At 51.0% G+C, this 22,829-nt stretch overlaps 9 protein-coding genes across 9 annotated transcripts; 4 read left to right on the plus strand and 5 right to left on the minus strand.

Annotated features, from left to right (window-relative positions):
* Positions 1-201: 201 nt before the first annotated feature.
* On the minus strand, positions 202-1,602 carry IAR55_007016 (uncharacterized protein; the record flags this gene model as incomplete). The annotated part of the gene is made up of 2 exons (XM_066950092.1): positions 202-1,221; positions 1,459-1,602. The coding sequence occupies 2 exons, from the start codon at positions 1,600-1,602 to the stop codon at positions 202-204; spliced, it is 1,164 nt and encodes a 387-aa protein (XP_066799307.1).
* Positions 1,603-2,112: 510 nt separating this feature from the next.
* Positions 2,113-3,006, plus strand: IAR55_007017 (uncharacterized protein; the record flags this gene model as incomplete). Its single annotated transcript, XM_066950093.1, has 1 exon — positions 2,113-3,006. One exon carries the CDS (start codon positions 2,113-2,115, stop codon positions 3,004-3,006), a length of 894 nt encoding a protein of 297 aa, XP_066799308.1.
* A 527-nt stretch (positions 3,007-3,533) lies between these two features.
* On the minus strand, positions 3,534-8,673 carry IAR55_007018 (uncharacterized protein; the record flags this gene model as incomplete). The annotated part of the gene is made up of 11 exons (XM_066950094.1): positions 3,534-4,480; positions 4,537-4,743; positions 4,800-4,928; positions 4,982-5,614; positions 5,670-6,138; positions 6,191-6,660; positions 6,725-7,142; positions 7,193-7,329; positions 7,388-7,480; positions 7,536-7,686; positions 7,756-8,673. 11 exons carry the CDS (start codon positions 8,671-8,673, stop codon positions 3,534-3,536), a joined length of 4,572 nt encoding a protein of 1,523 aa, XP_066799309.1.
* Positions 8,674-9,357: 684 nt separating this feature from the next.
* IAR55_007019 (uncharacterized protein) lies at positions 9,358-10,943 on the plus strand (the record flags this gene model as incomplete). Its single annotated transcript, XM_066950095.1, has 9 exons — positions 9,358-9,437; positions 9,577-9,680; positions 9,743-9,765; positions 9,872-10,087; positions 10,185-10,233; positions 10,321-10,402; positions 10,521-10,642; positions 10,714-10,794; positions 10,870-10,943. 9 exons carry the CDS (start codon positions 9,358-9,360, stop codon positions 10,941-10,943), a joined length of 831 nt encoding a protein of 276 aa, XP_066799310.1.
* A 221-nt stretch (positions 10,944-11,164) lies between these two features.
* Positions 11,165-12,349, minus strand: IAR55_007020 (uncharacterized protein; the record flags this gene model as incomplete). The annotated part of the gene is made up of 6 exons (XM_066950096.1): positions 11,165-11,248; positions 11,317-11,407; positions 11,658-11,887; positions 12,038-12,112; positions 12,180-12,194; positions 12,347-12,349. 6 exons carry the CDS (start codon positions 12,347-12,349, stop codon positions 11,165-11,167), a joined length of 498 nt encoding a protein of 165 aa, XP_066799311.1.
* Positions 12,350-14,126: 1,777 nt separating this feature from the next.
* Positions 14,127-15,937, plus strand: IAR55_007021 (uncharacterized protein; the record flags this gene model as incomplete). Its single annotated transcript, XM_066950097.1, has 6 exons — positions 14,127-14,185; positions 14,250-14,308; positions 14,440-14,536; positions 14,607-14,709; positions 14,990-15,331; positions 15,485-15,937. 6 exons carry the CDS (start codon positions 14,127-14,129, stop codon positions 15,935-15,937), a joined length of 1,113 nt encoding a protein of 370 aa, XP_066799312.1.
* Positions 15,938-16,165: 228 nt separating this feature from the next.
* IAR55_007022 (uncharacterized protein) lies at positions 16,166-19,415 on the minus strand (the record flags this gene model as incomplete). Its single annotated transcript, XM_066950098.1, has 7 exons — positions 16,166-17,223; positions 17,283-17,656; positions 17,709-18,573; positions 18,635-18,979; positions 19,102-19,132; positions 19,204-19,282; positions 19,393-19,415. 7 exons carry the CDS (start codon positions 19,413-19,415, stop codon positions 16,166-16,168), a joined length of 2,775 nt encoding a protein of 924 aa, XP_066799313.1.
* Positions 19,416-19,744: 329 nt separating this feature from the next.
* On the plus strand, positions 19,745-20,185 carry IAR55_007023 (uncharacterized protein; the record flags this gene model as incomplete). Its single annotated transcript, XM_066950099.1, has 3 exons — positions 19,745-19,779; positions 19,841-19,872; positions 20,019-20,185. The coding sequence occupies 3 exons, from the start codon at positions 19,745-19,747 to the stop codon at positions 20,183-20,185; spliced, it is 234 nt and encodes a 77-aa protein (XP_066799314.1).
* Positions 20,186-20,760: 575 nt separating this feature from the next.
* Positions 20,761-21,637, minus strand: IAR55_007024 (uncharacterized protein; the record flags this gene model as incomplete). The annotated part of the gene is made up of 5 exons (XM_066950100.1): positions 20,761-20,834; positions 20,903-20,973; positions 21,045-21,287; positions 21,353-21,490; positions 21,561-21,637. 5 exons carry the CDS (start codon positions 21,635-21,637, stop codon positions 20,761-20,763), a joined length of 603 nt encoding a protein of 200 aa, XP_066799315.1.
* Between the last annotated feature and the right edge of the window lie 1,192 nt (positions 21,638-22,829).

Below are 22,829 nucleotides of genomic sequence, written 5' to 3' on the forward strand. Positions count from 1 at the left end.
TGCAAAACATCACATACATGACGTTGTAGCCTTGATTATATGTATGCATAGGGACCGAGATGATTTCTGTTACGCAGATTCTTTCGTCGTCAGAACCAAAGTGTCTGGTGTAGCTGGTGTACCCCTTGACTGGCTATTCCCCGTGAGATGACATGAGTTACAACAATGTCTCAAGACTGTTGTCCTGTTGATCCTGCCTCGCTATCGATCTTGGTTGACTTTCACTCCGGCATATTTCCTTCTCCAGTGCAATAAAGGTTCCAAGCCTTCTCCACCCATTTCCACACCTACGACTCTGCATATGAACAATTCACTACCTTCTCCCTTGGTCCGACTCCGGTTCGGGCCAAGATGGCAATCAATTGCGTCGACTCCATCTTCTTCTCCCCCACAAAGATCTTTCAACCTGACACTTCCAACAACTTGACATCTCAGACTCCCCACACAATCTCTCAGTGACGGGGGATGTCCATCATTCTGGTCGGGATCGGGGTCGGCTTCGGCGTCGGCGTCGGCGTGGGTCCATGTATCTGGAAGAGCGAAGATGGTCGAATGGTCCGCACGTGGTTGGGAGAGCTGGTCGGCTATATTCTCGTTGAGGGTCGAGAGGAGGGAGATGGTCAGTGGGGTGTAATTGGTTCTGGGTTGAGGTTGGGATTGGACTGATGAAGATGTGTTGTTCGGATCCGATGACGATGATGGGAGTGATGATGTCGATGTCGATGATGAGGACGAGCTAGAGCTAGATGTTGATCTCGATGGTGGTGACGGGCCCGGTCCAACAGCCATCGGATTGGGTAACTTCGAGAACAGTTCTTGAGCCCAGGGGGGTGGATCTTCTGGCATCGGTAATTTTGATAAAGGCCACGGTAATGCGCTTTTGGGTGGTAATTTCAATCCGCCTCCCGCGCCCAATCCTGATTTAGAAACAATCTGCTCTCTCCCCCGACGCCATTCCGGATCCAAGGACGTATCCCTGGTGGAAGATGCTGCTCTATTTTCCGACGTCCTCGTGGATACAGTACTATTCTCGGTGGTCCCGTTCGTCCTCCAGGGTCTCAGACAATCGGCCATACGGGATGGTAGTCTGAGGGAAAAGGCGACGAGGGGATGAGGATGTAGTGTGAGAGATGTGAATGAGGTGAGGGTCGCTCCGTGATACCTTGCGAGTGGGTGAAGGGGTGATGATGAGGGGACAGAAGTCACGGCTATTGCTACGGGCTGCCAGGTTGGCAAAGCCTAGTATCAGCAAGTGACTTTCCGCATTGTTGCTGAAGCATCATCATATCGGTCTCGGCGGACTTGGTCCAGCCAGACGCTTGTCCTAGACACGTACTTGAGAGTCGGAGATGAGATCTCGATGAGATGAGATGAGATGCAGAGGGGTCGTTGAAGGACAGTACACGGGAGACAGCCCTCCAGCCACATTGTGATACGCCCACCTAGACGCCCACTCACCTGGGCTACATTCCTCATGACCTCTCGAAGCAGAATGGAAGGATCTCCTTCTCCTTGATTCGCACGGATCGAGATACCTCTCCGTAGAGCTCTTATCGTATGTCGACGACACGCCCGCGAGCGTGTGATGCCCGGACGTGACATCATCGGCGCACACTAGCACCTTGACTTGAATGCTCGCACGCAAGCGATTCTGCCTTACCTAGTCTGATGCAGATCGAATGAAACGAACAAGTCACCGTTGAAGGTCATTTTGGTATGGACGAGGAAAGGTCGGAAATCAATCGTTCGTTCGTTCGTACCCTGCCACGCGGAATTCTGAGACGGTGGAGGACGATCGAATGAGTGACAACCACGAGTGGACGAGTGGAAAGCCGCTATCTGTGCTATTCAGACATCTTTTGCTCGTTTTGTTGTTTTGGTATACATAGAAGCCCACCCCTCGTCCGAGTCCGCTCATCAAATCATCACCCCACACCAACAAGATATCGTGGACCCCGTTCGACCCGATCGAGTCCGTCACAGCCACTTTCGGCTTCCATCCCCCGCCCATCCACAGAAACCAGATTCAGCCCATGTCTTGACTCACCTAATCACTCTTGACACGCCACTACACATCTCACTCACCACCATTCCGATCCACTGTAAATCATCATGCGGAAAGGGGCTGGTATCTCCGCCCTCTCTCGTCACACCACGACCTCCTCGTCCTACTCCACCCTCTCGACCACCCTCTCCACCAGCCAACTCACGTCCCTCCAGACGCAGCTCGCCTCATTCCGTACCGCCCTGCTCGCATTCAGCTCCCAACATCGTAATGACATTCGTAAAGATCCTGCGTTCAGACACCAATTCCAGAGAATGTGTGCGGCGTTGGGGATAGACCCTCTGGCTGGTACACCTGCCGGAGCAGGAGGGGGAGGAGCTGGTGGGATAAAAGGGTGGTGGAACGAGATGATCGGGATGGGTGAATGGGAGTACGAACTGGCGGTCCAGGTGGTGGACATATGTGTTTCTACACGGGGTGAAAATGGCGGTCTCATAGAGATTGGCGAGTTGATAAGGCGGATAGAAAAATTACGCAGAGGAGGTGTGGCCGTCAGCGCAGGAAGTGCGGAGAGTGGAAGTGGAATCGTTACGAGCGGTATCCCAGATGGGGGTCCAAGTAGGGGACCACAAAGCACAACGACAACGACGCAAGAAGGAAAGATCACACGTGAAGATATACTGCGTTCGCTCGAGATACTCTCTCCTCTTGGAGCAGGCTATAAACTCCATCATCCCACACCGTCCTCATCCACGACCTTCATCCGCACCATACCCAAATCACTAGATACCGACCAATCGACCCTCTTGGCCCTGGCAGCTACCACAGGGGGCCAATTGACTCATAGACAGGTCAGAGCGCAGACTGGTTGGGCGGAGATGAGGGTCAGGGTCGCATTGGACGATTGTGTGATGAGAGAGGGTTTGGGTTGGGTTGATGAGCAAGGTGAAGGAGGTGGGGAGATTTGGATCATTGCAGCGACAGATTTTGGCGAATCATAATCTCTCAACAAGAAGGGAAAGGTGTTGTCCGTAGTGTATATATCGTTGTAGATCGATAGAAAGGTGACAATATTGTATTTCATCCTATTCCGCTTAGGTCACTCGCCATTGCTTTGTCTCATCATCAGCCTCGCACCCTCCTTGATCCCTAATGACCTGACTATCTACCGGTTCGACGCAGAAGTAGGAAGAAACAACATTGCACCGTGGACCTCGTCTCGCAAAGCGTCACCACATGCAAGCAACCATCACTGCATCAAGGGCTACCTACAATCCTGGCAGTTGCTAGTCTTCCCCGTCTCTCTTACACAACGGTATGTGTTGCCGCGCCCTGGCGCAAATATGAAACAAATAACAATAATATGATGTTGCAGAATAAGGGGAAAGAAGTGATTGAAATGATTGATTGATTCATTGTCCGTCCGTCCGGTTGGTTCCTCGTCAAGAGCCTGTCACACCTCAATGTTGTCTGCTCCTAGTATCACTTCCCCATCTCCGCGTACCTACACTCGCCCCGATGCTCGTCTCTACCGATGTGCTTGTTGCGCTAATGGGTGTTGAGTATGGCCCCCATCTCCAGTAGACGGGGTCCAGGATCTTTCCCTATCCATCTGGGTTGAACTTCTCTCTTCCCCTGGTCCTGGCGAGCTGGGTGCTGAGCCTCGCGAGGAGTTTCTCGATCCACTCGCAGTATGCGCTGCACCTATACCTACACCTTGGAAAGGTCCTCCACCGGCGCCTCTCCACGGTGAATTATTATTTGAAGGTGAAGTGATCTGATGGAGACTCTGTTGGGAACCCCTCTGCGAGTGAGGTTGTTGCTGGATCCAGCTTGTTGGTCGAGAATTCTGTGCTCCAGGAGCTGCGCTCGATTGTCCAGGAGGCGGAGGTGGAGCTGGTCGGTATCCGTTTTGGTCGGTTCCGCCAGCGAGATTGTTATCCGTACGATGAGCGCCAAGTCGAGGATCACTCGGTCTGTCTCGAATCTGAGCTGTTGACGTTGACGGTGGCAATCCCAAGTTGCGTTGCCCTTGTTGCTGCGATAATGCTTGCGCCGGTACAGCAACTCCTCTTGCTTGCATGTATTTCGAACAATGTCGATGGATCTCCTTCGGCGGTAGATCGAGCTCCTTTGCGAAGATAGAATAAATGTTCTCCTGAATCACGAACGACAACTCGGGAGGGACATGATAAAACTCGTCTTGGTTTTCCATCAGTTCTTGGACCGCCTGGATCGCAATGAAACTCTCGTCCCGAGCGGCATTGGCCCCTTTCGCATAAAGAATAGAAGGGCAGATGACAGTTGCAAGGTTTGCCATGTCCATGCGAGATCCTGTCTCTTCGTCCTTGTAAGAGAACGAAGCGACCCATTTGAGAAAGACGAAGAGGACCTCCATTGTGTCCCGATTGTATTTCGGAAGAAGGACTACCAGGAGGTGAAGACATCGACGTCGTTCTTCAGCATTTTGCATAGCTAGAAACGTAAGAAGTGAGCGACTGCGGACCAAAACACAGATTACATCTACTCACAAGCAGCAGCGCAGAACAGTTTGTGCAGTCTGAATGTCAAAAGCGGGTCTGGCATCTCTCGCAAAAACCGCTTGAGTAACGCGGCGAGTTGAATGACATTCTCATCTTGCAAGTTGACCGCGGTCGTGTCCTTGTCAAGAGCATCGCAAAGTTGCTGAAGCTTCCGAATGTTACCATTCTTTCGGAAAATACCCTCTACCGCCATGTCTGGACCCGATCCATGTCAGTTATGACTGAGATATACAAATTGTTGATCCACTCACCCATTTGCCTCATCGTGGAGATGATATCCTCGATGAACTCTGGGACTCTGAGTTGCGCATTCGACGCCCCTAATGACGAGTCGGACCCCGTTCTCTCTACCAAAATCTCGATAGGTACGCCGAAGACACCTGAAATGGGTGAACAATCAGCTCTGACGATCGATAGCCTTAGAGCAACTCACCCTTCTTCTTCTGATCCTTCTTTGCATTCCCCTTGAAGATTTTGTTCCACCATTGATTCTTCCTAACTTCGAGAAGATCCAGCACCTCGTCCAGTTCGATCAGATGTCCCAAGCCTGTCTTCTGCAGTTGCAACAGGGCAAAATGCTTCAATATCAGGCTCTGAAGCGGATTGAGTGATGACAGCAACGTCTTGTCCTCTGCAAAGTCTCTATCTCTCGCCGATTGCTCAGCCAACATCGGTATGTCACCCAGTGTGATCGCGTCATCTTCTGGAGCGATGTTCGGCATTCCCATCGCGTTCGGGTCATCATCTGCATTTTCGTTGATGATCATGACCTGAGTGTTATTCCGTGCAAAAGGTGGACGAAGAACATCGACCGTGGCAGAATTTGGCGGATCGTCCAGATCGACTTCCGCACGTATGTCCGGCACTGATGCTACAGGTGTGAGAGGTCCAACACTTCGCGCAGAGACGACCTGTCCGTTCTCATCGGCCATTCGTCCTGCCGGGCTCTCAACGACCATGGACCGTTGAGGAAGACGAGCTGTAGAGGACAACTTCCGATCGAGAGTAACAGACTTCATCCGTTTCACTTCATGTTCCGGTCGATCGGAAATCCCCTGATCTCGCACTAATCATCTGATTAGCTTTCTTTCCGATGAGTGAAAAGCACAGTCAGAACTCACCACTTTCGAGATCATGGTGTATCCTGAAGTGAACATACAGCCGTCTCAATGCTATATTAAGAAGGAAGACATACTGCTCCAACCGTGAAACAGCCGAGAAACCCTGTTTGCACGATGTGGTATGGTGTGGTCCACAATATATCGTATTCGGGACTTGATCCGCACGTACCGGCTCGAACCAGAAGAAGTCCGCCCGAGCTGGTACTCGTCGAGGTGCAGAAGTCAGTCTCGTCGCTGATGCATCGGTATGAGAATGCGCCGATCCTTCGTCGGTCGTGTCATCTCGAATAGGTTGCACAGCTGTCTCTCCGCAGACGAGACATATAACACAGGCAGAATGCCAACGGTTGAACATGCCAAATCGGACGCAGTCCTCCTCGATAGCAGATTTGCAGTGTGCACAGCCCTCAGGAGGGATGAAGTTCTCATCTTGCGGTCCCCGTAATGTTGTCTCACCAGTGATTTCGGGCTATCAAGAGATCCATCAGTGTTTATCATCGTGACCGCAAACAGCGACCCACTGCCAAGCTCCGGTACCCATACGCCACATCCTGCGTGCTTGATATGAAACCTCGAGGATGTCTCGTGAGAGCATCTATACTTCGTTTCAATTGTTCTTCATCGCCTGCCGATGCCGCTGCTCCGCCATCCCTATCGTCCGCTCTGATTGATGGCCTGGGAGTGGGTTGATTTTCCGGGAAATCTCCTCTCCTCTTCACCGTCGGATCGCCTCCATCCATTGCAAGGAGATTCAACCGAGCTAAACAGTTCGTCATAGCGGTGGTATTGTGATGATCCCGTTCAAGCTTGATTGACCCCGTCAGTGCTATTCGAATCAAAATCTTGAGATAATGAGCGAGCTGCGTGATAAGGGTGAATAATTCGTTCGTGTTTGGCGTCGCACCGCCGGAAGGAGATATTTGCGACATGGTGGAAAACAGATTGACAAGCTTGCGACACAGTTGCTTCGCTTCTCGTGCGTGTGACATACCTGTACAGCAGCAGGAGCGCAGTCAGCAACTACGCTTGTGACGGCCTTCCGTTGCTTCACTTACCCTTAGCCCCGGCCAAAGCAAACTGTGCTTCTATGTCATCGATCACAGCAAACAGCGTCTCCACATGCAGGATGAATCTCTCAGCGAGCAGGATGATATCCAGTAATCTCCTCTCGTTGACAGCCCGGAGCATGTCGCCAATCAATGCGGCGGAACTTTCCTCGTATCCTGACAGAACATGCCATATTTGCTGTACTCTCATCTCCATCGCTTCTTGTCTATCTTTGAGCTCCCCAGGTGTGAGCCCATTCTCAGAGTTCGGACTGGGCGTCAAGGGCTGCATTGCTGTGGGCGCCAGGGCGTTCAGCGGTGCACCTGGCGCGGTACGGGAGGACATCTCGAGCAGGGAGACGGTTGATGAGACAGCGGAGCTTGCTGGCGTATTGAATGTCTTCGAGGCGAGTCGGACGTTCCAAAACTACGATACTGTCAGATATGTTGAGGTGGAGTAATGCGGACCGGACACACCTTTGAGATCATATAACACTCAGGATGCCAGCACTCATCTCTTCCATTCCTGTTCATCTCCACGAACTGCTTTAGAATCGCCGTTTCGCAACCGACACACTTGACCGCGAAGCGAGTTGAATAGTGATAATGGCAGTCTGCGTGGCCTGTAAGATTCTTCGAACGCGCGAAATGATGCCGCATCTGTGCACTTACAAACTTTTCCTCCATGCTCGTAGTAAGAATCATTTGGTCCAAAGAGAACATCGCACTCTGAGCAGGTGAAATGCTCAACATGGTATTTAGAACCTGCAGCGAACTAATTCAGCGACAGACCGTAACATATCGATGAAAGCTGACTCACCACAAGCCGTGATGTAACTAGCCCGTAATGCTTGATCGCATTTCGCACAGATGAGATCGAGTCTGGCAAAGTAATCGCGTTCACAAAGAGGGTACATGCCATCACCGTCCTCGACCGGGAAGAACTTCTGAGCAACGACTTTGTTGCAGTCCTATGATGTCGATACGACATATCGTCAGTGACGTGTCCGTCTCACAGTAGGTGGGTTGGATGGGCTTACCTTACAGCGGAAGCAGTTCAGATGATAGACTTTACCCATGGCTCTGACGAATTGGCCGTGCACGACTTGTCCGCATTGACCACAGTACGTCGTCCCGTCCCTTCTCGTTCTCGGTTGGGGCCAAGCCAGTGTGGGCTGTTGTCCTTGATCTGAGACTGTCGAGGATTGAGGTGTCGTGTCGTTAGTATACGCGCTATCACTCAGAGAATGATGCGAAGTTTGAGGTGTAATCGTCCGCTCTGTTTCTCCGTCGCCGCGATCGGATGACTGTCTAGGAAGAGGAGGTAAAGGATAGTTCGGTCGTGAAGGGCTGGGGCGACGAGCTGACTCTTTTGGATTTGAAGAGAGATATGTCGGTCCCAGAGCAGGTGCAGGTGCTGGTTGTTGACTGACGCTTCCGCCGTTGGCAGCAAAGTTGGGTCGATGGTCGATAGGTGAGTTTGAGGGTGAGCTACGTTGTGAATGGGTCGTCCAAGGATCCGGTGATGAGGATGATCGCAGGGGTCCATTCATACCATTCGGAGGTGGTGGTGGTCGAAGTGGCCCACGTGTGGGTGCGCTTCGCGGTCCACTGCCTTCTCCATCACTGCTCTCCATGTTCGATGTCGTGATTCTAGGCAATCTCAACGTTCCTCCTCCTCCCGAGCCGTCTCTTGTATTGGAGGAATATACATCGTCTCCCCCTGCTGAAGGACCATAACGGTGGACGTGATGTCTTGATGAAGACGATATGGATGTGGGCGAGTTGTGAATGGATGCGACGGATGCACGACGAGAGTTCGACGAGGAAGCCTCGGCGGAATAGTGTTGTTGGTCAAACGATCTCCGGCCATCCTCAGATGAGTGTCCTTGCGCTGAAGACGATGACCAGGTTCCAGGCGGCGGGATCATCCCTCTTCTCTGCGCAGGTGATGACATCTCCGATCGGGAGGGTCGTGACGGAGATCAAGCAGAATAGAAGGTGATCAATCACGGAGAGGCGAAGGGTGAAGAAGTCGGGTAAGGTGTTGGACCGCGCGCGTGGTATGGGTCCCCCTTGTTCCACTGCCTTTCCCTCCTCTTGCCGCTATCGATCGAAACTCCGAGACCGATATCCACGGGTAACAGAGCCGTAAGGAGTGTGGGTATGCTGTCGATATGTATATGATGATCAATGCTTGCAGTGAGGTCAAGGTCAGGACATGGAGGATGGGATGGGATATCAAGGGAAGAGGCTTGTGATTGAGTGAATGAGCGAGCGAGAGCGAGCTATTAGTTAGGCCTCAGGGTAGCCACCAGCCAGCCAAAATGGGGGGATCGCCAATCCCTAATAAGGGTTCTATTACAGATGGGATCTTGTCCATTACAACCATGATCCTAATCCCCGGTCATGTTCTGGTAAGTTATTTGGTTCAACCGCCGCGTCCCTCCCTCGGGACCCCGCGAACGCGAAAGAGAAGCCGGTGGTCGACGGTCATGGCGTCGACAACGGATCAAATGATCAATAATCAGCAATCAACAGGCAGCCAAGTAGCATGACAGCTTGGTCAGCATCGAGTTTCGATCTCTTTCCCATTCGACGCAGCGTACAGAGATAGATACCACGCTCTCCACCTGACCCCCATGTCCTCCCCACTACAACCTCCGCAAGACTTACTCGGTCAATCAGGGCTGTACAATGTCCCCGACCCATTACTGAGGCGGTGCGTCCAAATGGGAAAGAGTGTTACCCACCTGACTTGCGCCATCCACTCCCTGCCTACCTATGACCTTTTGTGGGAATAAGCTCAGTGTCCCGCTTTGTAGCGGACCAGATAAGCTGACACAGGCGTAATCTTGCAGATTACGACTCGAGGAGCCAACAGGATCACCGATAACTGACCTGGAGAAATATTTCCGTGACAAGGAAGTACTGGTCCTCTATGGCGGAGCGGAGTATGGCGAGGGTGAGTGGCGAACTTTGACTTGACTGAATAACAGAATGGTGGACTGATAGGCTGTCAATTAGTCAACTTGAGAGAGTTCCACCGTGTATGTAGCGTGTCATGATTTCAGCTGCCACCTCGCCTCTCGCCACGACATATGTGCCCCAATGAGAGAATGATTCGACTGATGTCATGTTACGATCCCATGACAGGACTTAACAACATTCGCACAACGATACAAATCAGCCGCTGTCATCTACGTCTCCACAGATACGGACCCCTCAGCCCCTCAGAGGATAACAGCTCAGAAACCGTGGTTGAGGATGGTCTTCCATGACAACTCGGATTTCGCACCCGTGGCGAAGAGCGACGAACACGGGGTCGAGATGGAGGAGGTTTCGAGGGGAGAGGACTTCGTCCAAGCTGGAGTGAGTGGGATATCATGACATGAAACGTCTACGGATATTGATTGGCTGCGCTGGGTCTGGCTGGGTGTCGACTGATACGTTGTTGGGGGTTTTGTAGGAGATCGAAATGGGTGTTGAGAAGGTGAAATTTGGGGTTGAAGAGTATCGTGAGTGCATTCGGTCGCCCTTTTGCCACGATATTGGTCTTGGCGGTCATATCTGACAGAAATCTCCATCATGGCCCTTCTCCGCAGAAAACGAATACGTTCGGCCACTGTCGCGAGCGGCCGTGACGGTCCTGATGTCCACTTTCACCACGCCGAGCGTGGCAATTTAGTGAGTCTGTCTCGCATAGCTTCATGTGAATTGTGACCGTCAGATTCCTTCGCGAAGCATGATACCCACTGCAGTCGTTCAAAGAGCCAAACGCTGATACCTCGTCACCGGCACATAGTCATCTCCCTACTCATACATTCCTGGCTAAGAATGTCAAGATCACCAATTTCTCACCTATGAGAGTGGACAAGATGTATGATACGTGGCGAAACGGTGGCAATCCCTCATTACGATTCAAAGGTCAGTTGGGCATTCAGGTTATGGTAACGGAGCAGCTATGAACCTGACTGCGAATGCTTTCTTGTCACTAGACCTCTTTTCGGCCATGCGGATCCCCTTCATTGCTCTCATAGTGGCTCTCGTCTATCATGCGGTAGTCCGATTTGGAGGACGTGAGTTTCCACATCCATTTGTCCGCTCTGGAATACGCTGATGAACGGCCGTTGACCTATTCGAACTCATCCCAGAACAATACAACGTGGTACCGCAATTCATGAACGCGATATCCTGGCGAGGTGGCGGTGCGGATGGGTTGTCATAGAGTTGAGTCGAAGAGATAACTTAGATTTGGGTTCATGCATGGCGCTACAACACGCGACTCCGGCTTCCGGGCTATCAGTATAGGAGACCAAAATGCATTCGTAGGTTTCGTATATGCAGAAAAAGGCGTGACAAGGATGAGGTGAGGATCATGAGCGTGCGGGTGGAGGTTCTTACTATACCATGTGCACCATATTAGTCTGAGGTATAGACCATAGCTCGTCAGGAATGACTCACCAAACTCTCCATCTGCGCGACCACCTCGTCGAGCTCGCGCTTGGACTGCTGGTACTTTTCGACGGCTTCCTGTGAAACCGACATGTGTCAGTGTTAAATACAGGAATGCAACCATCGATGCAGGAGCTTCCACTCACTCCATGCTTTCTCTCCCACTCGTCTCGCTCTTGCTCGACAGTTTGTACTTTGCGCTCGAAGTGCTCGGCCTTGACGTCAACTTGGCGCAGCCTAGGGAGGGCGTCAGTGATGCTGAAGCTGGCACGGCGAACCGACACTAGTTATGTCCTAGCAGTACAGATGGAGCAAAACGGGACACCATAGGAAGAACGGCAGGGGACAGCTCGGACATAATGAAGGGGGTGATGCGAAGCCAAGGGAGATAGAGGCAAAGGGACTACAGAGGTGCAGGAGGCCCTCCTCATGGCAGCCAGCTGGGGTCCGAAGAGAAGAGGAAGGGAACGTAGCTTGCCAAACTCACTTCTCAGTAGTCTCCTTCAGATCCTTCTCGGCCTTATCCAACTCTTCCTCCAACAACTGGACCTTCCTCGCCAAGTTCTCGCCGGTGGTTCGATGAGTCTCACCCTCTTCTGAAGCTGATTTGAGCTCTTTCACCTTAGCTTCAGCAGCCTCGAGGTCGGTTTCGGCGAGTGAGAGTTTGTGTTGCAGTGAGGCGATCTCTTGATCTCTCTCAAGAAGGGTTTGGTCGAGCTGTGGGAAAGTGGTAATCATAGACGTGATAGGCGTTGGTGAATGAGTGAGCGAACGAAGTCGACGGTCGTAGTGATGATATATGAAGGAGAGAAGAGGCGCGGTTCAGTCAGCACCTACTTGACGGGACTCTGACGCCTTCTCACTCACCTTCTTGTTCGTAGCTTCGGCAGCTTCCGCCCTGGCCTCGGCAGCCTCAATCTTCTGACCCAGAATGGTGAATCGCTACAAAGCATGTATGGCATGAGCTTTGGGCTTCCAGCTCTGAGGAAGACGAAGACGAAAAGCTCACCTCCTTGATCTTATCCTGTAAGGGAGAGAAGGGGGAATGAATCAGTCAGCATGCGATTGACTTGCCACCGGTCATCTAGAGACGGGGAGGAGTGATACGGTACGGAGCGAGTGGTGTAGTACGTATCAAGGTGAACGTGCCGGGCCGGTAGCGGCGAGATGACATACCATTTTCGATTATCTATTCTGTTCAGATACTTTGCTGACACAGTGGTAGACGAAAGTGTCGAAGGTGGAAGCGATGAGATGTGTGAACAATAGCAGTGGTGGGTTATGAGGTGTGAATGTGGATGTGGATGTGGATGTGGGTCCGAGCGCGTCTCAACCGTCACTGGTCGCCACGCGTCACTGCACTCCTCACCCGCTGGAATTAAATCATTTTCATTCATTTTATCCCAAATGCCTCGTGTCACACACCTACAGTACCTCCTTGCCTCCCTTCCCCTGTCCTGTCCAAATTTCCATCATGATCTCTCTCTCTCTCTCTTTCTCTTTTCTCCATGGTACGCCATCACTTTGATGAACCCTCTGGTCAATCTCTTGTCTGACAAGCTTTTTGACTCTCTTGAGGGAATCGTTGAAGCAGGTGGCCAGAAGAACACCTTTTCCCTTTTTCGGACCGTCCCCCTCCGCTTTCGGGAAGAAGGGGGCTCACGGAAAGAAGAACGCAGGGAAGAGGATATGGGCGCCCCGCAGGACTGTGTTGACGACATCTCCAGAAAGGTTGGACGGTTGTATGGGGAATATAACTTGAAATGCTCACATCTCTTATTTCTACCATAGCAGGATCGGGGAAGACTGTTGTACGGAAGACACGGTCGTTGATGCGAATGTATATGATCGCGTTGGCTCTGACAAGCGGTATGTTTCAGAGGGAATGGACCAAGCGAAACACACAGGCGTAGAAGGGACAGTGAGATACACGTTTTATGTACATGCGCAATCAGTCTACTATCGGCATCTTCACAACCTGCAAGTCTGTGTCAAGAACCAATATGTTTTTGGAAGAAGACATGTCATAACCCCGCAGCGACACGATCACAAACATGAACGACCCGACTCCGACCGACTGCTTCTTCAGCCACGCTGTCGATGCAACGCACTCAAGTACCACTTGAGCGTATTAGATATACCCTCGGTCCTCAACGTGTCTTGATATCCTCAACTCGCCCTATCATGACTCGTCAGAGTATTCTCGTCATGTCCTAAGATTCAAAAGCTTTCAGCATCCCCCTCGTTCGTACTTTCTTATGTTCCCACTCGCGCCACTTTTATCTTCGGCCCGACTATATCTACCACGTCGGACGGATAAACTAGGTGGCTATATCGATCCATCCAAGTCATTTTCGAGAATGATCCTTGGGCGGACTTTTCAGAGCGTGCTTCGAGAGTATCGAAGGGTACAAGTGCGAAGGGCGTTTTGAAGTTTGCGACAGAGTCTTGTGTAGCGTATATTTTGACTGTCATGTATCTGATCTCGTTCCCTGGAGACTGTAGCAATGACTCAGTATCACACTAGGTGAAAGCGCTCCACTTGGTGGTGTGGCTACAGCAGTGTAGCAAGGATTCTTCATACACCGACATCGCCGAAGTGGATAGAGCTTCGAGTCGTTCGATGTACTCGAAAGGAATCGTGACCTGACTGTCAAGACTTGCAGGACCGAGGTGGTCGATACTAGACATAGATTCTATACAGCTCCAGCCAGCATCGATCATCGATCGATCCACGGGTCCAGGATCCTTATTGTCGCAGATGCAGCAGAGTCAAGATCCACATTCGAAACGATGAGGTCAGACAGAACAAGGTGATTAACCGACATGGAGACCCAGGGCGAAACGCGTCTTTGTTCCAACCAATTTCGAAAAAGTCAATTCCATCTCATCTCTCCTTCCTTTCTGCTATTGCTACTGCTTTTGAGCTATACACACCTCAGAAGACCTCTTAATCATGAGGTTCACATTGGCGCTCCTCTTTGCCGTGCTGACCTTTGCGGCCACGGCGTTTGCGTGAGTCTGTCCTCCTACTTGTCATTTCCGGTCGGTCAGATTGACAGGATGTGGCTCGTACTAGCTGGTCCAAAGAGGATTATGAGATCTTCGATCTTGTCAGTGCTCTCGAGACTGCAGAGGGTGAGTCTATACTCTCTTCGCCCTCTAGTCACCTAAAATATCTTCAATCAGCGATTCATACCCTCATTCTGACGTTGCCCAACGAGGCCATGTCAAGCTGATGTGATACTGGTCTTCTGACATATCCATAGGCAAAGGTGTCGATTTCTACAATCACATAGGTGTGGATCCATCTGCTACCACTAGCGAAATCACAAAAGCGTACAGGAAGAAATCACTCACATTACAGTGAGTCCGCCGTGAGCAGAAAGGCGCAGCAGATGAGCAATGTTGATTGATGTTTGGAAACTCTGGTCAGTCCCGACAAGAATCCCGGGGTCAAGAATATACAAGAACGGTTTGCGAGGTTGGGAGTGATTGCTCAGATCTTGAGATCACCCGAAGGGAGGGAAAGATATAATGTGAGTTTGGGCAGGTCATCACACTATGACTCGTTGAGGTACTCCTCCTTCGCTTTCCTGCTGCTTCAGTTTGCGTTCTGCATCACTATCCTAAGCCTATCTATGCATCCCTTCCTACTTGTGTGACCGTTGGTTCCCTTGCCCACCAACGCATTCGCAAGGCTTTTATGGCCGTGAAATCACGAAGTCTGCACGCGTCTGGCCTCAAGCACAAAGCTTTGTCCTACTCGACCTCATCCGCCCAATGCTGACTTGAGCTTTATCTCACTTCCTCCCCCAGTTCTTTCACAAGAACGGTGTTCCACGATGGAGAGGAACAGGCTACTACTACTCTCGCTACCGACCCACCTTATCCCACACCCTTCTCTTCCTCACATTGCTGACATCCGGATTTCACTATCTCGTCCTCAATCTCAACTATCGTAAACACCAAAGGAGGATCGAGTATTTCGTCAGTTCTGCGAGGTCTGCCGCGGGAGTCGTGATCAGTGGGGACAAGGGTGGTGTCAATGTGAACGTTAATGGAATAGGAAGGAGGAGGAAGGTGAGAGTACCTATGGTCGAGGGGAATGAAGGTGCCGGGACTTTGGAACTGATCGTCAGCGGTGATCAAGTGTTTTTAGTGAGTCAACTTTTCCATTCCAGTCTCAGCTTTAGTAAAATCTGTCGACCGGCTGTCACTTCATGAGCAAGCCGTATCGGTTCTACATCGACAGGACCCATGAGGAAACCCACCAATATAAGTTGACTGATCGTATTTCTAATATCATCACAGCCTCACGACGATGGATCTCTCGAACCATTGACAGGCTTAGCTCAGCCGCCACGTATCACCCAGACATGGTTCTTCAACCTCATCATTCTTTCCCTCAACAAAACAATCTCCCGTCTGCCTCCGTCCATCCAATCCTCCCTCCCAAGTTTCCTCCGACCGTCACCCATTCATCACACCGGAGATAACGAAGTTGGTGCAGACGACGATGATGAGGAGGATGGAGATGGATCCAGTACTATCGATACGCCTACTCCCGCTCCGCGAGTGAGGAACACCGTGAATGGGAAAGGGAGAGGTTCGAGGAATGGGACAACACCTAGAGATTCACCTGCTACGACAGAGTTGGAGTCGGATGGCGGAATCGCTACTCCTTCGGGAGAGGGAAAGAAGAAGAAGGCAGGAGCGGGTAAAGCAGCAGCCATGAGAAGGAGGAAGTTGGGCTTGAAAAAGTAGTAGATCAGTACAACACCTTTGTGAATGGATACAATGTCTCTCTGAACCCAAATGGACAGATAAGCACCGTCTTTATACATGGGCACTATACAATTAGACAAGCACGAGGGTATAATATAGTCCACAGGTGGGTATAGCAAGAAACAATTATGGAAGACCAAGCATCTCTCCGTCGCAGCCCTCACTGACTCTCTCCAGCTCAGCCACTTGGACCGACGCCGTACCCTGTCACCCTCTCAACATCTCTCTCAACTCTCTTTCCTCTCCGATCCTCTCCTGCCTGGCCTTGATCTCTGACCTCTTCCTCTTGATCTCCATCTCCTCCTTCAAGTTACCTCGACTCTTCACCGCACTCAGTCCTGACGTCTTGGCCCGCACCCTTGCCGTAGAGAAAGAAGCAGCACCTTTGCCTTTCATTGGGGTCCTGCTTGCTCCTCCGAGCTGTCTCTTCATAGCCGGCGAAGGTAAAGAAGGTTTGTTCAGGTGAAAATTCGATTCAAAAAGGTAATTACTCCTCGATGAGGCGTTTCCAAAGGGCTGAACGGTACTCCCCAGCCTTGGTATTTGAGACGTACCGGAAGCGGAAGCGTTAGATGGAATAACAGGGAGAGGCCTTTCTGGCGTCGGCTTCACGGTAGCCTGCATCCGCGCAAGTGAGGATGCGGTAGGCAGATGCAACGTGGAAGAACGGTTGATGGCGGCTGGTCGTGTAAGTGCACTGCCCACGATAGTAGCTGTGGGAGGTGGTGGAGCAGGTCGAGCATTGTGAATTAAATCCGCTTGACTCTGCTTCTTCATTGACAAACCGAACGAAGATGACATTGACTGCGATTTTGGCAAACCGAGGGTGTTTGTAGATCCCGAAGTGGGATTATGGCCGCCCGGAGGAGCAAAATCCGGGATTTTCGGGCGTCGCGAGGCATTGCTGCCATATGATAGCATAGTATTGGCCGATGTTGATCTCCCTCGGTCTTTCTGTGACTCTGTTACCTGTGCAGGGTTTTCGACGGTTTCGAAAATTTCTGGATTTCGCTTGATAACGTTTGCTAGGTATGTGGAGTTCCGGCGGGTCGGTCTCTGGGCAAGTGAAGCGTCGAGGTCGAACTTCTTACGAGGCTGCGGGGGATCTCGAGGTGCATAGACTGATGTCTTCCGAGGCATAGTCGGAGCGGGAATGCTGTTAGGCGGGGATGTGACAGATGAGGTCGATGCCTCCAAGTTCCCGGAAGTGGCAGTAGCGTTGTTTCTCTTGCGCAGAAAGCCAAATCGAGAAGTAAGCTTCCGACCTGGGTACAGACGCGTTAGCTGAATCATGCAGGTCGCGACAGAGTTGTCTCCCCTTCACCTTTGTTTCCAGCTAAGCTAGATCTCCGCTTCGCCCTCCTTTCTTTCATCATCCTCAAGGCGGTGTCGCCTGAAGTCCCCATTTCTTCCCCAAGGATATGTGCTAGACTCTTCCCTGCGTCTCTGAGAGTTCCTAGATAGTGGGGACCATTGGACAATCGAGCGCGCTTGATATCTCTGTCTATGGCTTTATCGTCTTCTGAGGCCGTGAGTGGAAGACCATTGGGTGCAGAAGGTAGCCTGGCAGACGACTTAGAGTGAGTGAGAACGTGTTTGCGCTTCGGGACGACTTGATTTGGCTGGTCGCTAGTCGTAAAAGAAGTTTGTCTCGGTATCGACGATTCCAACGTGGAGGATTTCGAGATTGAGCTCATCCTTTTTGTGTCGATTAGCTATTACCCCTTGTGGAGGCTGATTCTGCACTTACTTTGCAAACTCTTTCTGATGAGCCTCGGCATACCTATCTCTAGTGGATGCGCTTCCTGCCCCTAGGCCCCATCCTCCTGTGCCAAGCTCCTTGTTGACATGGACCAATTTGTCGATCTCTGCTTTCTTCCCTTTCAGGTACTCTTCTCCAAATTTGACGCTTCCTTCGGGTAACTTGGCATTCATCTCTTTTAAGATCGCTTGTGCCGCTTCAGAAAATTGTCTGTTGGAGACGCCGGAGTCCGCCCCAGAGCCGAAGATGACCCTACTAGCTGAAGGTGTTGGGGGAAGGGGGGGAAAAGATCCAGGGATAGGGGTTGGCTTCGAAAACTCCGATGGGATTATTGGGAGCGGGGGGTAGATACTCGAAAGAGAGGCAGAAGTAGAGTTGATGAGCGCTGGCATTGATTTGCGGCTGAGGACATTGATAGAGGATAATGCCGTTGCTGATCCTGTACGCGGTCGGAGAGGCGCCATGGAGCGTCTTTCATTCAGAGAGTGGAGATTTTTCGCTTGGCCAAAGAAAGGGAGTTCGTCGGCCTCATCTTTGACGCTTGCTGAATTGGGAGAGGTGGGAGCTGGAGAGCACAGTCGGATGGTGCTGGGGCGTTCAAGCAAGCTGATGGTCGAGTGTCGCTTTGGGACGCCGACGGTTGAAGCGGGGGAAGGGGGAATGGCATCCGCTATCTCCTCCACGGCTTCGACTTCCTCTTGCGAAGAATGTGCCACAGGGGGTTCGGCATCAAGACTGAGATGAGATGAAGCCGAAACACTGCGTCCGAGCAGAATCCGAGAGCCTCGTCGAGTCAATGAAGTGGCCAAGGCCCTCATCGAACTGTTCGATCGTGGTCTTTCTGAGTGAGACCCTACGGTACATGAATGAGCAACAAGCTGATACCTTTACTTGCCGGGTGTAGGACAGCGTACCTCCAAACTCAGCTAGAGCTTCTCCGTTGTTCGCACTCTTCCATGAGCTTACACTCGCCGAATTGATGATACCTCTCTCATATTGCGTCGTCTTCTTTGGCGATATCATACTCGCCCCACTATCTGACAAAACCTCCCATGCTTCCGATGGACGAGATACGATACTTGCTTGCGAGAGCCTGTGATGGAGTGGGGTCGGAGCACGGGTCTGGGATTTCAAGATAGGATGCTGCGGCAAGGGACTGTCGGGTTCCGAGAGAGTAGGGGAAAACAGGACCGATGGTCCAGGTGTGGATGCTGGTTCGGGGATGTAGAAGTCCAAGTCGTGTGCATGCGAGATAGCGTCTGCGCACATCTATGTGAGCATCACACCGAGGACGAGGCTGGACCAGGACGTGCAGGGAAGTAGGGAAATTAGGAAAGACCGGCCAGGAAGGAGAGATGTCAGGTTGGGAAAGTGATCTCACAGTCTTGCAATCTCTCGACCATCTCGACGTTCTGAGTTGAAACTGTCAGCATCGAACGAATCGTACAACAATTATCAGGAAACCTGGCTGGGGCGGATTCACCTTTCCACTGGCTCTCAATTCATATCTTTTAGAGAGAGACACCAGTTGATGTCGTTTCAACGCGTTGAGAGCTGCCGAGCTGCAATCGTGCGGAGAGTAGAAAATCGTTCAACGTAAGATTAGCATGTCTTCGCCCACTATACGAGAGACATGTGAAGAGAGCAAGAGGAAAGCGAGAGTGGTACATACTTGCGGAGGATCTCGTCGCTCATCTTGTTTGATTCCAACCCTGGAAATAGGCGATACGAAGGGCCCAACGGAGAGATCAAGAGAGAGGAAATGAAAGAAAGACGATAGTTGGGTGATGAAAGATGGATTGCGGGATTGAATTGTTGTCGTCGTTATTTGCTTTTGCACCCGAAGGCAGGCGCGCACTCAACGTCAACTTTCCCACGGTCGATCAAATCCATCGGAAATAACGCTCTACCAGGTCGCACTGACGACGATCAAGGTGATGTTTGATCACACGAGATTCTTCGGTACACTCTGCTGCCTTGCTTTCACGATCTCACAGCGCTGTCGGATGACTTGAGAGACAACAATGCCTCCTCTAGGAGTCAAAGATCTCACAATGCCGTAAGGTAATCCACTCATATCACCGAAATCTGAAATCTGACCGATCCGATTCATCGCGTAGTGCAGCAGCATTTACCATGGCCATCGTCTTGGGTACGTTCCAGTCTTCCTCCTCATCATCGTATGACTTCTCGGTCATACTGCACGCCAAAGACATACACCCTCCTCGGAAGTCGCTGCTCGGTACTCGGGGAGATTGCATGGACTGGTGGTTGACATGGCCTTCCGATCCCAAACAGGAGCCCACGTATACACCTCGATAAATCAAGCTCGACGAGAAGCGGACGAGAAGAGAGAAGAGATCTTGTACGAGGAGAGAGAACGGCGGAATGCCCGATACAATCTTGTGAGAGCGAAACATGACATGAAGGAAGGGAGCCCGATCAGTAGTGCAAGAGATCCTTGAGGTTCTGGCAGTCAGCACTTGGGTTTTGAAGTGTGGGGTAGAACATCTGTTGTATAGTATGTAGGATGACGCATAGCATGACATTTCGCAAGCGATAACATGGCTAGGTCAGTCGTGGATACGTTCGATGAGCACGACGGCGCATGACCGTTTCCGCATTTGATGGTGGTGTTTTGTCTGTTCGATACAACACAAGTCACTCGTTATCGCATTGGTCCCATCAGTTACCACTTGTGCATGGATAGCATAGCCTGCGCTGCCCTGTGCTTATATGCGTACAAGCAATGTACGGAATGATAGTAATTGAAGATGATGACAGAATCCAAAAGGTATACTGATGTATTCGAGGGTGAAGAAGGTAAAGACTAATGACTACAGACATCGGTTTTCAATGAATCAAAGGAGCATGTATCGCATGACTGACTACAAGTTCGGTAATATACTATTTGACTGAGCTGTTTGTTCAGATATATCTGGTCAAGCCTAAAGTCCGCTGTTTGTGTATCAAGTGTTGCAGGGTATCAATGTGCAGGGTGGCTGATTGTTGATGAGAGGTGGGGGATGAATCGTCGGAATCACCATTCTGAACGAGGTAATCCGAATCGAACGATTCCTTGAGCGTCGAAATGTCTCGTGAGTTCAGTTACAGCTGGTATGAGAACGCATCCTTATTAGCAGAAGCACTAAGACAGTCAAGAAAGGTTCGATCACACTTACGTGGTGCGACGTAGTCCGCGTCTCGTAGTATCTCAAACGTTTCCGTCACACAGGTATCGAGTGGTAGTCCTCTGATCGAGTCATTGTCCGTCAGTCTCGGACGGCAACGGCCCCATATTCAACGAACTAGACCATCACTTACCCCGTTATCCGCAATATACTGGCCTGCAGTCTGAACCTTCCAACATTTCTCACGCTCACGTCGGGGAAAACAAGATACAGGCCTGGAGCGCCGGTTTGATCGTTCATTTCCGCTGGCGTGGTGACCAGTGATCCGTAGAGCAGCGAAACTCGCTCGCCTTCGGGCGTCACGATCATCGCCGCATCTTCACCTTCGGGTGTCTGAAGCGAAAGATGGCAGACCAGGAAAGGCAGCTCATCGTAGCTGAGAATCGGACAGATGATATTAGTCAAACGATGATTGTGGGAGGATCGGACTGCGAAACTTACGGTATTATAAGTTCTCCCTCGGCATTCCAACAATCAAGCTGAAGTATTAACGGTGGAGAAAGGGGCAGTCGGGATAGATACAGCCCTTGGAAAGCTGCTGATCTTTGCGGATGTTGAATAGGCGTGATTCGGTATGTTCTGGAAGTAAAACCACCTCTTAATATGTATCGCCATAACTGACTGCCACAGATGATTGCTTGCCACTCACCTGCCTAATTCATCAAAGTTGATCCCACTCGAATTCATCTCGCCACCTTCTTGGCTGTCGATATCGCCTGGTTGCATCTGTCGTTATTGCAGATGCAGCTACTGGATGACAGTCGTCTGGTTTGAGACTCGCACCGCAACATTCGATGATCGTCTCGGGATGGACCGGACGTTGTAGGTCGTGATGGAGATGCGTCAGGACTATTGGATCGGAAAGCTATGGTCGTGTCGCATTCGTTGGGTTGTTGACGATTCGGGATTTGTGGCGCGGAGACGGAAATCAAAGATGCCGAGTATGAAAGGAAGCGGTGAACATGACGGATCAAGAATAGGTAGGTCGAAGGAAATGAAACAAGATGAAGGAAGGACGGGAGTGTTTCCATTCGTCAAAAAGGAGAGTTTGGTGCAAGGAGGTGGGAGAACGCCAGATAACAAAGGATGGAAGCATCATGTGCACAAAGGTGAGATATGATTGCAGACGCAGAAGCCAGGTCGGGACGGACCGAAGGATGTGTGGATGATAGTGGCAATCGGTCCGAAAGGAGGATCAAGGTTGGGATGATGTTCGGGTTTCGGGTCAGCGAGCAAGTGGCATCGGTTCACGAGGCGGTGCGAGGAAGATGGGGGTTATTAGAAGGACAGTGGGGATATGGCAAAGAGAATAGTTGATCATATCAGCATCAGGTAAAGTATCTTCTTCGCCCCCTCCCGTGTCATTTGACTGCCAACGCACCTTTGTCCTCGTGCTTGACGATAAATGAGTTCGCTTAGCCTTTGTTTACGGCGCCGAATTCGCCGTCCAATGCGGTAAGGAATAGTATGATACCCCTCTCTTGATGAAACGTTTCGACTCCTTTCCTATAGAGTTACGCCCGATCACAAACGATGCACCCAGTCGGGTTTGGTGATTTCGATTTTGATTTTGATTTTAATTGATTGATTGCGATGGTGCGTTGGGCGAGTAACTGACGGTGGGGCGATGATGAGATATGACGGTTGACGATGATACGGGAACGTTATTAATCGGTTGCTTCTTTATTTTCCCGAGCTTGAAACTCAATTCGACGCTAAGCCAGCCGCTGGAACGTAACGAGATCTGATGAGATGACTGGGCGGATGTGTTGTTCCGGCGGGATGAACGGCTGATGCGTAATGATCAGATCCGGTGAGGGGTACTTTGGGGGTTGGTGGAACGGTAGGGTCGTGGGCTTTATCTTGTGACTCACAGATCCAGATCTACTTCGGAATTTGAAAGTTGCGGTCGATGTTT

The sequence above is a fragment of the Kwoniella newhampshirensis genome, assembly GCF_039105145.1.
Source record: "Kwoniella newhampshirensis strain CBS 13917 chromosome 10 map unlocalized Ctg15, whole genome shotgun sequence".
Lineage (NCBI taxonomy): Eukaryota > Fungi > Basidiomycota > Tremellomycetes > Tremellales > Cryptococcaceae > Kwoniella > Kwoniella newhampshirensis.